We start from the raw sequence: 14,403 nt of genomic DNA, 5'->3' as shown, positions 1-14,403 counted from the left end.
TGGGGAAGGGAAGGCACACGCCACACTGGCCTGCATCAGGAGCGTCTGGGCAGTGGTCAGTGTGTGAGGCACTGGCATATTTTGGTACAGGAGTAAGTTTCCACCTCTCACTTTTGCAGGTCGCCGTCCCAAACCTCAGTGAGGCTGTGCAGGATGCAGACCTGCTGGTGTTTGTCATCCCCCACCAGTTCATTCACAGAATCTGCGACGAGATCACCGGCAGAGTGCCCAAGAAGGCGCTGGGGATCACCCTCATTAAGGTAACCTGCGGGCCCTCCCTGCCAGGAGAACAGCACCAGCTGTTGGTTACTGGGGAAAAGTCTGTTTCCTCTCACTTTCATCTGTTGGAAATATGGAACTGAAGGGGGGTTGTGGCACCTGTTTTGTTTTTCTAAAGGTGCCTGGAGAGTAATCAAAATCCAGCAGGCCTGCTTATCTCAGATTTGGGAGGGCTGGAGGGAGTGGTGCTGATAGGGGCATGGGCTCTTTCTGGTGGGTCTTGCTGGCAGGAAGAACCGTCCGCCCAGTGCCTGGTTCTTAGCCTGTGGTCTTGAGAGCACCAGCAGTTGGCATTCACTAGGTAATTCATTGTCAGTCCTTCCCAATCCTTGGTAAACCCTAAAGAGGGCCTTTTGAACCAGGTCTGTGAACCACCTCCAGAGGCCCACAGACAGAACTCTGGAGTGTGCATGGAGATGTGGGGAAGGCACAGGGTGGATAGGGGAAGGACTTCATTTTCACTCACTTTAACCTCTAAGTGAAATGAACATTTCCTTCATTCCGCATGTGTAAATGCAGGCCACAAGCCCTCTGGAGGTTCAGTAATAGTCGTATTAGCAAGATCTGTGACCTTTTTATTACTAGCAACCACAGATATTTTCAGGTCACTTTACAGTACATTCAAATCCTTATCATGACCTTGAAATTATGATAATTATGAGATATCTTTCCAGTTGCTTAATAAAACAGCATCTATTACTCTACCACGGCCTTTTAAAAATTTTTATAATTATATTTCAATATAGCTGTTTTCCTGGGTAATCTTACATATTTTGATTTTTGCATATGAAATTCTGAGAATGGTACCGTAAACATCACCAGACTGCCAGGGATATCATAAAAAAATTAAGGACCCTTGCAAGAGGTCCTTTTTCAGAGCATTCATAGATGAATGTTTATAAAAGCAAACTGGAACAACCCAAATATAAATCAGCAACAGCACTCATAATCAAACGTGAGCTATGGGAATCTACACAGTAGTGAACAGGAACCACCCAGAACATTCATATAGTGGCTAAAAGGGTGAATCTCTAAATGAACAATGTTGCAAAAAACAGCACATCATACATGAACGATATAATTCCATTTATACATTTCAAAACAGAAATAATGACTTGTATTGTTACACCCAGCAAAATGATCAAGTAAAGCAAGATCTACCACATTCAGAACAGTAGCTTACCCTAGTTGGGAGGTGTAGGAGGGTAGAAGGGGGTGAACTTGGGGAGAGACACACAGGGCACGTCAGTGGTACCGGTCTTGTTCTCTTTCTTAACCCAGCGCTTACATCTTGATGGTGGGCGCTTGTTCATATTACTATTTCATTTTAGGTTTTCTTTAAACAGTACGTGCCGTCTATATTTACTCTGGTGAGAGAAATTTTCAATTTGTATGTGCCATGTGATGTCTGAATGTAGAGTACTTACAAAGAACCATCTCATGCCTCTTTAATTTGATGGTATGTGTTCCCCTAACTTCTTGACATCCTTATAGGGCATAGACGAGGGCCCCGAGGGGCTGAAACTCATTTCTGACATCATCCGGGAGAAGATGGGCATTGACATCAGTGTGCTGATGGGAGCCAACATAGCCAGTGAGGTGGCTGCGGAAAAGTTCTGTGAGACCACCATTGGTGAGCGCTGGCAAGGCTGGGTGCTGGGACAGTGGATGTGCCGACCTGTACATTTTTCTGCCAATGTGTACATTTTTCCAATTCCAGCATTTCCTCATGGATTCTTCCCTGCTTCCCCCACCCCAACATTCCTGCGTGGACAGTGAGTGGGGTGGGAATTTTATGTGAAGAGGCCATTCTGCAAAACTCAACTTTTTCAACAACCTCCAGAATGAAAGTAAGCCAAGGAGGCCATTGACCGACCACTAATCTAGTGGCCTGCTGGTGACTCAGTCAGCAGGATTTAACGCCCACAAGCAAGACTGCTTGTACCAAGGAGGGTGTGCATCCTCGGTGGGGCTCTCCTGTTTTAGGCTCACAAGTGTCAGTATCTGAATCTTCACAGGAGCCCAGGAGAATCCCATAACCTGCTTATCCAGTGAGAGCAGGATCACCTGATCCCCGTAATCAAGTGAAGAAGCCTAGACTGTTACCTGCCCCAAGGTCACACAGAAAATCCAGGCATGAACATGGGTTCCATTTCCTGAAGTAGACAGTCCTTTCTGCTCTTATACAACATCAGAGTTGTAAACACTTTTGCTTCTTTTCAAAGGATTTGAGAATTCTCAAGTGCCAGTGTACCATACTTAAAGTTCAGTATACCATACTAAAAGTTGCCATAGAAGAAGAATATTGTATTTGCAGGTGCCTGGAACAGTTTTAAGTATATTTTCCAAACTTCATGTATTTCCAAAGTAATACTTCTCCCCTTGACAAACACTAGAGCACTGGGAATCCTTTCTCCTAGACAGCTTTGCAAAAGGAAGCTTTAAAAGAAGTTGGGCCCTCTTAACAGGAGATAGCTTATACATGCCTGCAGGTTAAGACATCTTTCTTTTTTTCTCCATGACTTTTAATTGCATAGTTATTGCCTCATTATTGTTGAAAATTGAGAGCATCAAAAGAAAACCTTTTTATTCATTTCCTTTTTCTATATGTGTAAACTATGTTGTTAAGGTATACACTGCTTTGTAATCATTTTATTGAACTTATAGCAAACAACTAGTAGTCTTCATAGTCTCATAGCACATCAACAGTCCCATATATCTGGGTGCTTAACACTCTTTTTGAGAAATAATGTTTATGAAGCGGTATCACAAATAATATAAAGAAAGCAAAATGCCTATAATACTGTTGTCCAGGTTGACATTTACAGAAATGATATAGGCACAGGTAAGAAAATGTAAACAGTATGAAAATTCTAAAATGAGACTTAAGATTGGCATTTCCCACCTATTTCCTCTTCCCAAGGGGAATCACTGTTAGCAGTTTCTAAATATCCTCCTAGAAAAAAAATTTATTTACTTGTATATACTAGTCCATATCACAGTTTTTATTTTTCACACTTGAGTATTTTAGCCATCTGTGATTTTAATGCAGCCTATGAAGTTATGTAATTTTACTTTTCAAAAAAAAGATTAGCTGGTTGTTCCAGCTTAATCCTGTTTGCCAACAATGAGTTGGCAATCAGTTCTGTCAGCCGGTTGTTAGTTACCACAAGCATCCTGTGTGGTTGGGTTTTGTCTCCAGTCTTGAATTAAACCTGGCGCGTACCTCCAGACTTCAAGGAGGGTTTTTTACCTGCCTCTAGCCCTGTTTGCCCTAGGAAAGTTTCTGGTCAGGTGCATTATAAGGCTTTTTGTTTTGGAAAAAGACAACTCAAAGAAGCCTCTTCTGCCCCCCCCCCCCCCGGGCTTCTGTTGAACCATTGCTTTCTCTCTGGGCTGTGGTTGGCAAGGATAACCTGGATTAAACAAAACACCAGAAGTAAGAACACACAGGTGATCTTTTCTATTGCTATTTCACCTGAATTGAACCATGAGGAAATACCAGACAAGCCCAAAGTAAAGGACATATTGCAAAACAACCTGCCCGGCACTTTTCAAATATGTCAATATCATGAATGGCTAAGGGAGTGTCCCTGATGAAAGAGACTGGAGGGAATGACTGCTAAATGCAGGTCAGGATCCTGAACTGGATCCTGGGGGTGAGGTGGGGGAGTGGGGGTGAGGGTGAAGGGTGTCATGAAAGATGAGACTGGGGTGATTGATGAGGTCTCAATATGGATCATTTGTTAGATAATTCTATCAGCATTAAATGTCCTGTATTTGATAACTGCACTGTGGTTATCCAGATTACCTTTCTTGATGACACTACCAATCAGCTGAATTTTAATTATGTTAGATTCAAGAATCTTAACCTCAGAAGGGAGAGGGGAATAGGATCAAAACATGGCTGGGAAGAGTATACAGGTCTATGGTGATAGTACCTGGGTGAACTGATAGTGGGAAGTCCACGGGCGGGGGGTGGGTTTGCAACCAAGATGAGAAAGCATATAGATTGTATGAAAATGAAGAATGTTGTAAAAATTTAATGATAACAATAAATAAATAGGTCAAATCCCTACACTAGGCCAAACCGCCAACAACAACAACAAAGAATCTTAACCTATTTGGTTCTTAAGTGGAGGAAGAAGGTAAAAATGGCCTTGTTTTCTGTAGCCTGCAGAGTGAACTGTGGTGCCCCTTTGTGGCGAGAGCTACCTTCTTTCTGGGCACCGACTTCACAGAATGAGATTTGTCATCCCACAGATATTTTTCAAAGCCTATTATGTATCAGGCTTGGCACTAAATGTCAAGGATAAACTCCTTGTAGAACTTATAAGCACACAAACACATGTGCAATCACAGACTGAAATGAGAGTTATAAAGGAATCTTATTAAATAGGTTTTCTCTGAAACTTGGTTTTAAAGAGAAGGGACTTTCCTTTCTTTGCCCACATATGGAGTTTGGGGTAGCCATTCCACCTGATTGTTGGGCATTACCTATTCTGTACCAGGTCCCTGGGTCCCCACTTGCCTGGTCACTGCTTAAACTGCTAACGATAGTATTAGTGCTTCCTTACCCATGTTTTAAAGTAATAGCTTTCAAAGGTACCTTTGAGAAAATGTGATTCCTGTAAGCCAAGTACATCTCTCTAGTGGACACTGGGTGGGCTTTGCAGTCACAGAGAAAGCAGCAGACCCTCCACCACCACACCCCTCACACCATACCCCTCCCCCAAGTCAGTGGTAAATGATTAATGTCCAGTTCCCTGCCTATTGGTTGTCTATTGCAGCAGTGAAGTTTCTGCCTCTGGTGGCCAGATTAAAGGAACTTGAGTTAGGGACTTTCTTGTGGGGCCCATGAGCCTCTCTCCTCTGGAGGTGCAGAGCCGTGTCGCTGGTGAGGGCAGAGGAGAAGCACAGTAATGATGGCATGATGGGCCGGGACTAGTCTACCCAACCCAGATGATGCAATGGCATTGAACAGAAACAGACAGATGGTCTGGTGATTGCTTAAAAAGGAAGACAACAGTTTGCTTAATAGGACACAGTTCTAGTATTTGGAAAAAGAATTCAGTTAAATGACAGATAATACTATTGATTGCTTGTAGGATAGAAAGAAAATGGGTGTAGAGCCAGCAAGGCACAGTGCAGGTTCTGTGATGGAGACAGACGGGTAAAGGAGGAGGCCTGGCTTTTAATGCTCTTTCCACAGCAACCGGGACACCGGGACAGGGCAGGTGGGGGTCGGCAGGAGGCTGGCCGACCTCCCAGCCCCAGGCGGATCTTCACTCTTTCGGGGCTTTCTGGCCTTCCCTCGTGGTCTTCTGCTGGTCACTGCTCTCTGCGGCGTGGTGCTTTGCCTCCTCTGGCCTCTGCTCCTGCTCTTATAGCTCCGCCTCCAGGCTCCGGTGTGCCCACTAAGCATGCCCACCCCCTCTCCAGGGCCACTGTCTGGCGCACATGTAAGGCCACAGTGTCTATCATTGATGGTAGTGGCAGGAGGCCGGTAAAACCTAATCACTTCCATTTACCCTACAATGCGTTGCTAAGTTTTGGGTGGAGAGATTTTAAACACCCTATTTGGAAATTTTCTTAAAACAACAGAAGTAGGTGGGACCAAGTGTGAACCCTGTATACCTGCCACCATCCATCCAGCTTTACTATTAAATCCTGGCTAGTCTTACTTAGCTGCTGTATCTCTACCTCTCCTTATTCTCCCCTAGATTATTTCAACATTATTTGACCTCTAGGTATAATTTTAACTGTGGGCAATCATCTTTTTTTATTGCATTGGAAGAGGGTAGCTCTAGTTGGTGATGTTTGTTTTTTGCCCATTGACCATGTCTTTTCCCAGCCCCGAGAGGCAGCATAGCACAGGGGGTCAGAGCTTGGGTTCTGGAGCCAGAGAATCTGGCTAGGAATTTGGGTTCCACTCCTAGCTGTGTGACCATAGGCAAGTTGGTAAACCTCTCTGGGCCCCCTGTCAATGTGGAAAATCACAGTCATAAGCCTGTAAGTGCTGAGTATTGCCCTCATTATTACACAGCCCCTTTACCCATGCCGTGTGACCAAACAGGTTATTTTCACACATGACTCTAATTTAACCTCACCCATCCTGAGCAGTCTTTCAGTCATGAGGAAACTAAGATGAAGAGGAGCTTATATCAGAAGTTTGCAAACTGTTCTGTCCTTTGGAATTTGCCTAAGAAGCTTCAAAAATGATTGAGGTTACCACCCTACAGGTGATTTAATTGGTCTGGGAAGTGGCCTGGAATATGATGCTTTTAAAGATCCCCAGGTGACCCCAGCCTGGAAACTCAGGCACAAGTAAAACTCAAGTGCTGTAATTCTGAATGAGCTTTCTGGTCTGCATGGAGACCTACGTTTTTGAGAGACACAACTTTGCCTAACAGTTTTGTCATCCTGATTTCCAGAGCCCTCGAGAGCTGAGCCCCACCAGCACCCCACTGACCAAGATAGATCTCACATCCTGCTTTACATGTGAAGTTTTGTTTTTACTTTTGTTTTTTAATCAAAGATCTCAAAAAAAAACCCAAAAAACCCAGAACTCTCAAATGTGTAAAAACACTATCACACCTGCCATTCTAGGAACGATCCCAAGGAGGGGACAAAGCATTAAGTAGCAAAAGCAAGTGTTCCGGAATGAATTTCCACCCTCCACAACTGAATCAGTGAAAATATTTGTTGATGTTGTATTAGTTCTCCATTGCCGTGGTAATGCCCGGCATCTGGGTGGCATACAAGACAGGCACAGCTACACATCTGAGGGGCCACTGGGGGACAGCTGATACTGGCCAGGTAGCTGGCGGGACTGCCCATTCCCCTCATCTCTCCTCTTCCTGCGGGACCCCTCGGACTGGCATGGGCAGGTTTTCCTCAGTGAGGACAGAGGTACCAGGAGCCAGCCTGCTATTGCTGCAGAGAGTGGTCTGCAAGCTTCATTGGCGTCATCTGTAATATCCCATTGGCCAAAGCAAGTTATGGGACCGGGTGAGGGTGAGGATATTCCCCAACCTCTGTAAGTTCAAGACATCGTGTAATCAAGCTTGGCAGTGTGGAAAGGAGTGATGTCTCTCATGGAAAGTGACGGTTGGTTTTGAACAACTGATTACAGGACCCTCTCTGGTGGCACAATGGGTTAAAATGCAGCACAATGGGTTAAAATGCAGCTCTCTGAAGCCACTGCAGCACAAGTTTGATCCGGCCAGGGAGGTGACCCACATGGTGTGGCAGACCTCTCCTGACCTGCCCGCTGCTCCCCTTAGCAGTGTATTTCCGTATATCTACCTGTAAATCTATTCTGTTACCCATCTGTCTCTGAGAATCCTCTCACCCCCCACAACTCTGGCCTGAACCCTGGTTCTTATACGCAAAAATAAAGAAATCTTTGAAAAAAATAATTGATTACAAATATAAACAGAGGAGTTGTCCTTTAAGTGGTTATGGTGGCAAAAACTTGTAGTAATTTTGGATATCAAACAATAAATATTCAAATAAAATATAAAACACCATGTACAGTAAGATACTCAGTAGCTATTTAAAGTGATATGGAAAATATGTCATTGAAAACTATTCATACCATAAAATGGGGGAAGCAGGCTATGAAACCATATATATGTAAGTCAAACATGGATGCCAAACTGTTAGTGATCGTCTTCGGTAGAATTATGGAACCCCTGAACCCCTCTGTATTTCCACTCCTGTAGATTTTCTAAGTTTTCTATAATGCACATGTTACTTATGTAATAAAAAGTTATTCCAAGCTGTTGTTAGAAATAAAAATTAAGATTGGAAACTGCTATTAATTTGCTTTGTTCTAACCTTTCACTAGGCAGCAAAGTAATGGAGAATGGCCTTCTCTTCAAAGAACTTCTGCAGACTCCAAATTTTCGAATTACTGTGGTTGATGATGCAGACACTGTTGAACTTTGTGGTGCTCTTAAGGTAAAGCCAGCCTTGTTATTTCTGCTCAAGGAGGGGGGTTACCCACGTGAGGCCACCCTGAACGGGTTGACTCTAATCCTGAAGAATGGCTCTGTGTCCCTCACACTGACTTCATGGAAGAATAGTGAATTGAGAGCCTTGTTTATCACTTCCTGTCTTGCCTTCCTTTCCTGGGTGGCTTGAGTTCCTCTCTCATTTGGATTTTGCTCTTATTTGTAAATCTGGGAGAATTGTGGTGTGCTGTTCCTTGGGAAATGGTCAGCTTTCACATATGGAAAATGTGGCTAGTAACTGGGTTGTAGCCTTTAACCAGGAGCAATGTGTCCTGTCCATTCTTCTGCTACATATTATCTTATTCATTTTGGTTATTAGAAGTCTCCTGCATTATCTTCAGCAGGAGAGGAATTTGTTCCTCTAAATTATACTTCTCTCTTGTTTGACTGCTTTGGCTGGTGGTTCTTTTATAAAGGAAAATTGACCTGCTACTGACAGGTTCTTCTAAGAATGGTTTTATCTTTGTCCATAAAGGAAAAGATAGGTTAAAACAGCAGCTTCTGTCGGCCAGTGGCTTGGAGGCAATTGGGTGCCTGACTTGTTTGCCTTTTATCTTTTTTTTTTTTTTAAGAATTTTTTTTTATTGAAGTTTATTTTTATTTAGGCATACAGAACTGGGGTACAGGCCAGAGGTGGTGAGAAGATTCACCAGAGACAGAATTGGGGCAGAACAGGCAGATCGACAGAAATACACAGCTGAGGGGAGCAGTGGGCAAGACAGGAGAGGTCTGCTGCTTGCTCCCCAGGGAGGGTCCCTTTTATCTTTGTAAAGCCTGGGTCAAAGTCCCTCTTCAACCCAACTTGCTGGACGAGAGCTAGCTGGGAGTGGGACTAGGTCTTCTCATCCATCACCTTTTAGAGCCAGAGCTGCTTAGTGGCGTTCTCAAAAAAGTGAAAATAAAAAAGAGCTCTCTGTGTGAATGTCCCCTCAACCCTCCCAAGTCATTTCTTTTGTAGCAACAGTTGCTTTTCAAGAATTTGAGTCCCTAGGGAAGGAAAAGAGACAACCAGGCTCCCCCTACAGAGCTGGTCAGGCAAGAAATGCGAAGATACTTGCCACACTGCCTCTAAATTATACATCATTTTTTTGGGTCAGAATTTAAAAGCACTTTCTAGAACTTCCTGTGTGTCTATGTGGTCATATGTCTCTGTAAATGAAAATTTTAAAAATTGTTACAGGGCAACCCATTGTGAACTGGGTTGCCTGTCTTTGGGTCCTCACCCGTGGGTCCTCACCCACGTGCTTAAGATTCACTTGTACTGCAGGCATGCAAAAAAGGATCAATAATGGGTTTGTTTACGAAGGGGAAAGAAAAGGAACAACCCAGGGAAAGAAAGAGAGAGAGATACAAGTTAACTAGAGCATTCTACCAGTTCCGCTGACTTGGAACCCCAATAGCACGCTGAAAGCTCGTCAAGAGCCAAATGACCAGCCACCAGCAGGAGGCCAAGGGGGAGAGCCTCAGCTCAACATGGCCCCCTCCTATATACCCCCAAAAGTTAGCCATTTTGAATCCTCACAGTCCTCCCTTTGGGGTTTCTGGGAGTTACAGTTTCAGTGACTGGAGGAGGGGGTGGTGTAGTTTTAATGTCTAGAGTAGGGGGTGGAGCCCACAAAACCTATATCTGCAGAGTTCGTTCAGGACATCCTTTCCCCCTAACAGTCCTATGTCTCTGTAGATGAAAATTTTAAAAATTAAAGCCAATTAAAGGCTTAGCCTGGAAGGCGGCATACAGCCAGATTTCTGGAAACTTGTGGGGACCATTCTGTGTATTACAGGCAGTCCTATTAGCCGTTGAAGACACCAGCTTTGGCTGCTTTGTTTATTTGTGTTGGTTGGGATTTTTATGTGTTTTTAATAGTCCTCATTAAACTAATGACCACTGGACAGCAGGGCTACCATGAATACCTAATTGCTTAGCCTGGCTCGGGCCTCTCCAAAGCTATTTTTAAGTGAATGGATATTTTGTGGTTGTTGATGAAGAAGCAGTGAGAACCTGCCCAGGACAAAGGGTGCTGGGAGAGAAGCAACAGTCTAGATTGAAGGCTCTGGATCGTGTTCATGGTTGGTCTGTGTCTGTTCCAAAGCTAGAGTGGCTTTGCATTTTCATTGGCAGGAAGCCTGTAAGTGGATTTGTGCCCTTGACCACCACCCACAGGGACTGATGAGGGCTGGAGACCGGTGGGGATCAAGGACCATTTATCATCCTCCCTTCCACCCCACCAGTTGTTGTTTGAAACAGAATCAGTTACTGTTATTTCTGTCAGCATCAGAGCTGTGATTTTTGAGGACTGAGAAACCAGGTACCTTTAGCCTAAACCATTCATGGTACAGATAAGGAGACCCAATGACTCAGTGACACAGTACAACAAATTCAGGCACAGTCCGGTATGAACAAGAGTTTGAAGAACTCAGTGCAGTGTTCTTTGGTCACCATGTCCAAACCTGACTTTTCTGGTTTGTGTGTCTAGAGCCTGCCACAGCAAAGGCAAGTAGACCGATAATTAATCATTAATAGATTTGTTACTTTTTCCTAGTCATAAAACTAGTACACATTCATTGTCACTTAACAGAGAGATGTGAAGAGAATGAATTCCTGTTTGTTACACACCTGCTAATCTTTTTAGCAAGTGTATGTGTGTGTGTCTCCTTTTTAAAACAAGAACTGGATTTTACTGTTTGAATGGTTTGATCTACTTATTTTTTCACTAAGCCATCTTTAGTAATCATCACACCAGCAAATAAAAAAAAAGTTTACCATATTTTTTTGTGCTCAAAAATACAAGGAAAAATACAAGGACTTTTGACTTACAAGTGAAGAAAAACAGCTTCCTACAAGGATAAAAATGAAAATTCAAACAAATAATGCAAAAACTGCTTTGTGTCAGTGTATTTTATGGTTTTCAGAATATTGTTCACCTCTCAGGTACACTAATCTCTTGATCAGTAAAGGAATATTCCTTTTTTTAAAAAGATTTATTTATGCATACAGAACTGGGATACAAACCAGAGGTGTGGTGGGTGAGAGGATTTACCAGAGAAAGAGTGAGGAGCAGAACAGGCAGATCTCCTGAAATACACTGCTGAGGGGAGCAGCGAGTGGATCAGGAGAGGTCTGCCATGCCATGTGGGTCAGCTCCCTGGCTAGTAATTGAACTCATGCTGCAGTGGCTTCGGAGAGCTTCATAATGCTGTGTTTTAACCCACTGCGCTACCAGGGAGAGCCTGGAATATTCCTTTTTAAATTCCTACTTCACTTACACATAACTCACTACTTTAAGCTGCATCCATAGGTTGTTGTTTTTTTTTTTAAGATTTCTTTTATTTATGGAGTACAGGTGAGGTGCAGGGGTGGTAAGAGGACTCACCAGAGCCAGAGTGGGGAGCAGAACAGGCAGATTCACAAAGTACACTGCTGAGGGGAGCAGCGGGCATGACAGGAGAGGTCTGCTGAGCCATGTGGGCCACCTCCCCTGACCTGGGATTGAATTTAAGATGAATAGCTACAGATGCTAGCTTCATAGTGCTGCTTGCTCTTTAATCCATTGTGCCACCAGGGAAGACCCCTGCATGGGTTTTAACATGTGTGTACATATACCCTGAAAACTGCCATCACAATACAGAACATTTCCGTATGCCAGAACAATTCCATATATCCCTTTGCAGTTAGACCTCCATCCCCCACCAAGCTATGTTATCACTGATCTGGTTTTGTACACTATCCTTTGCATTTGTAGACTTTTCATAGTGGAAACTCATCTGTGTCTAACTTCTTTCACCAGGGTATATTTTTTCTTTAGTGTAAGATTTTAAGAGATACTTCAAGTATACAGCTCAACCTGTGCTAATAGACACTTTATCACAATCAAGATTCATTAACAGAGACCCAAAATAATCATAGCTAAACAAGCTAGAAGGTAATTTATTTCTCATGTAAAATCCTGAATCCATATAATAACAAAACCTGTTCCAGAGAATACTCAGGGACACAGGTACCTGCCAGTTTACAAGGGTATGGCCCTTGCCCTCACAGTCTAAAATGGTGGCCAGTGCTCCAACCATCACACTTGCCTTCCAGACATCAGGGTAGAAGAACAAAGAAAAAGAAAAGACTGGGGTCCTGTGGCAGTTGTGACTATGGCAAGCTGCAAGGGAGGTTGAGAAACTGTGTGTGTGTGTGGGGGGGGGGAAAGGGTGCTTTTTTTTTTTTTTTTAACTGGGTAGTCATATACTTTACATGACAATTAGGATTTTAGTCCAGAGGGAATGGGGATAAACACTTGATTTTTACCACAGGTCCATGAGTAGGGCTGTTCTGTAGGGAGGTTAAACATTTCCTTCAGCACATGGGCTGTGATCAACCATGCTGAGGTGCAAAGCTTTGTGCCCAGTCTCTAGCCAGGGCCACTGCTGGACCTCACTTGCCATATGTGGCTATTTGCATTTAGGTTGAAATGAATTAAAACCTAAAGAAAATTGAAAGTTCAGTTTCTGGGTCAGGGTAGTACCATTTCAAAGTCTCAGTAGCCACATTCATCTCCGTGGCTGGCACCTACTATCCTGGAGAAGCAGAGAGAAAACTTTCACATTATTATAGAAACTTCTGGAGAATGCTGAGGCAGCTTCTCCCTCAGGCCCTGACAAGTGGACCAAGTGGGGCATTGACCTCAGCCCTCCCCGATAGCTCAGCCAGGCTGCCTTCCACAGATCCACCCTGTGAACTGACTGTGGTTCTCTGCCTGGAGTGAGCCCACCACCTGCAGTTTCTCCTCAGGTCACAGGCTGCAGGTGCTGGTCTCTGGAACAGTCAGATGGATTTATTGACTTACAGGAAACAGTGAATGCTGACTTGGATTTCAGTTGCTCCTCCTGGGTGATAAGAGCATTGGCCTAACTGCCTCTCCAGTTTTATATTCTTTTTGTGAGAGTGGGGGAGTGAGAGGAATTGAGCCCTATCCAACCCACCTGATTCAGAATTGCAAAGATGGTACTTTGGAGTAGATGATGGTCTCTGAGCATTGCCATCCCCAGGAAATGGGGCAGGGCTTAAGCTTGTCTGTCTTCTGAAAATCATGTTATTTTTAGCTCCAGAATAGTTTAAGGCAGATTTAAATGCACAGTGGATAATGATAACTTTCACAGCTGAGCGATCTCAGAGGACATCTGCTCGGATGCTATTCAGACACATTCTGAGTGGCTCAGCGTGTTTATTTTCCTTTTGACAGTGATAAGTGGTGGAGGGAGAAAGCAAGGATTTCAAGATCTATCATAAGGCGATTAAACTGGGTCTGGACTTGAAGTCCCCCGAGAAGGGTTTACCCACAGTGGTACACTGCTCCCCTCTTCTGGGCAATGAGCTACCTAGTAGAGCTGTGAGGTGGTCCCAGACAGTGTGCTCTGTGGTCAAGGGACCACAGGGGGACGGGGAAGGCATGGAACCCCAGGCCATGGACTTCCTGCTCTGCTTTTGCTCTGAGTGCTGTGCTGTGAAATGTCAGAGGCACTGCTTTGGCACTCAGGGCCCATCCTGCAGCTCCTGCTTGAATGCTCCCGGTGACTGAGAGCTCATTCCCTTGCCTCAAAGTCTTTTCATTTGGGAGCCATGAGTTCTTCATTTGAGAAAGTTGTCTCCTTGACTCAATGTGGCCCCACTCGCTCACTGGCCTGGAGCAGCCCAGGTGATGTTCTCCCTGGAGAGACTGCAGCAGGAGTGCCTGGGTTTGCAACCAGGCTCTGCAGGTCCCAACTGTGCGGCGAGGCACAAGCTACTTGCCCTGGGCATCTGCGTTCTCTCGTCTCTCTGTTCTTAATAGAACTTGCTTGCGGGAATGTTGTGCAGATTAAACGTGTTAATAATATATGAAGCACTTAGAACGGGTCAATAAGTCTAGCCATCATTATTTTTATTATTTTTCCTGTAAATATTTTCTCTCCTGAAACCTATCTTTTTACCTCTCAAGTGTCCATACAGGCCATAGGGGCGCTCTTCATTGACAGCTCGTTGCAGAGGCAGGTCTTCTAGACCCTGGGGCATGAGGGGGAGACTAGAACAGATGTGCCACTCAAGGGAAGTGGCAGGTCCAGCATGGGCCCGGGGATCCAG

General features: G+C 44.2%; 1 protein-coding gene across 1 annotated transcript in view; it reads left to right on the top strand.

Annotated features, from left to right (window-relative positions):
- GPD1L (glycerol-3-phosphate dehydrogenase 1-like) overlaps positions 1 to 14,403 on the top strand; it is a 43,946-nt gene that overhangs the window by 15,589 nt on the left and 13,954 nt on the right. Inside the window, exons 3-5 of the mRNA XM_004676355.2 lie at positions 120 to 260; positions 1,774 to 1,912; positions 8,132 to 8,244. Of these exons, the coding sequence (XP_004676412.1) occupies positions 120 to 260; positions 1,774 to 1,912; positions 8,132 to 8,244 (393 nt within the window). The remainder of the gene's footprint in view (positions 1 to 119; positions 261 to 1,773; positions 1,913 to 8,131; positions 8,245 to 14,403) is intronic.

Source organism: Condylura cristata, unplaced genomic scaffold (assembly GCF_000260355.1).
Source record: "Condylura cristata isolate star-nosed mole 26May11 unplaced genomic scaffold, ConCri1.0 scaffold00004, whole genome shotgun sequence".
NCBI classification, from domain to species: domain Eukaryota; kingdom Metazoa; phylum Chordata; class Mammalia; order Eulipotyphla; family Talpidae; genus Condylura; species Condylura cristata.
This window is presented reverse-complemented; position numbering and strand designations above follow the sequence as displayed.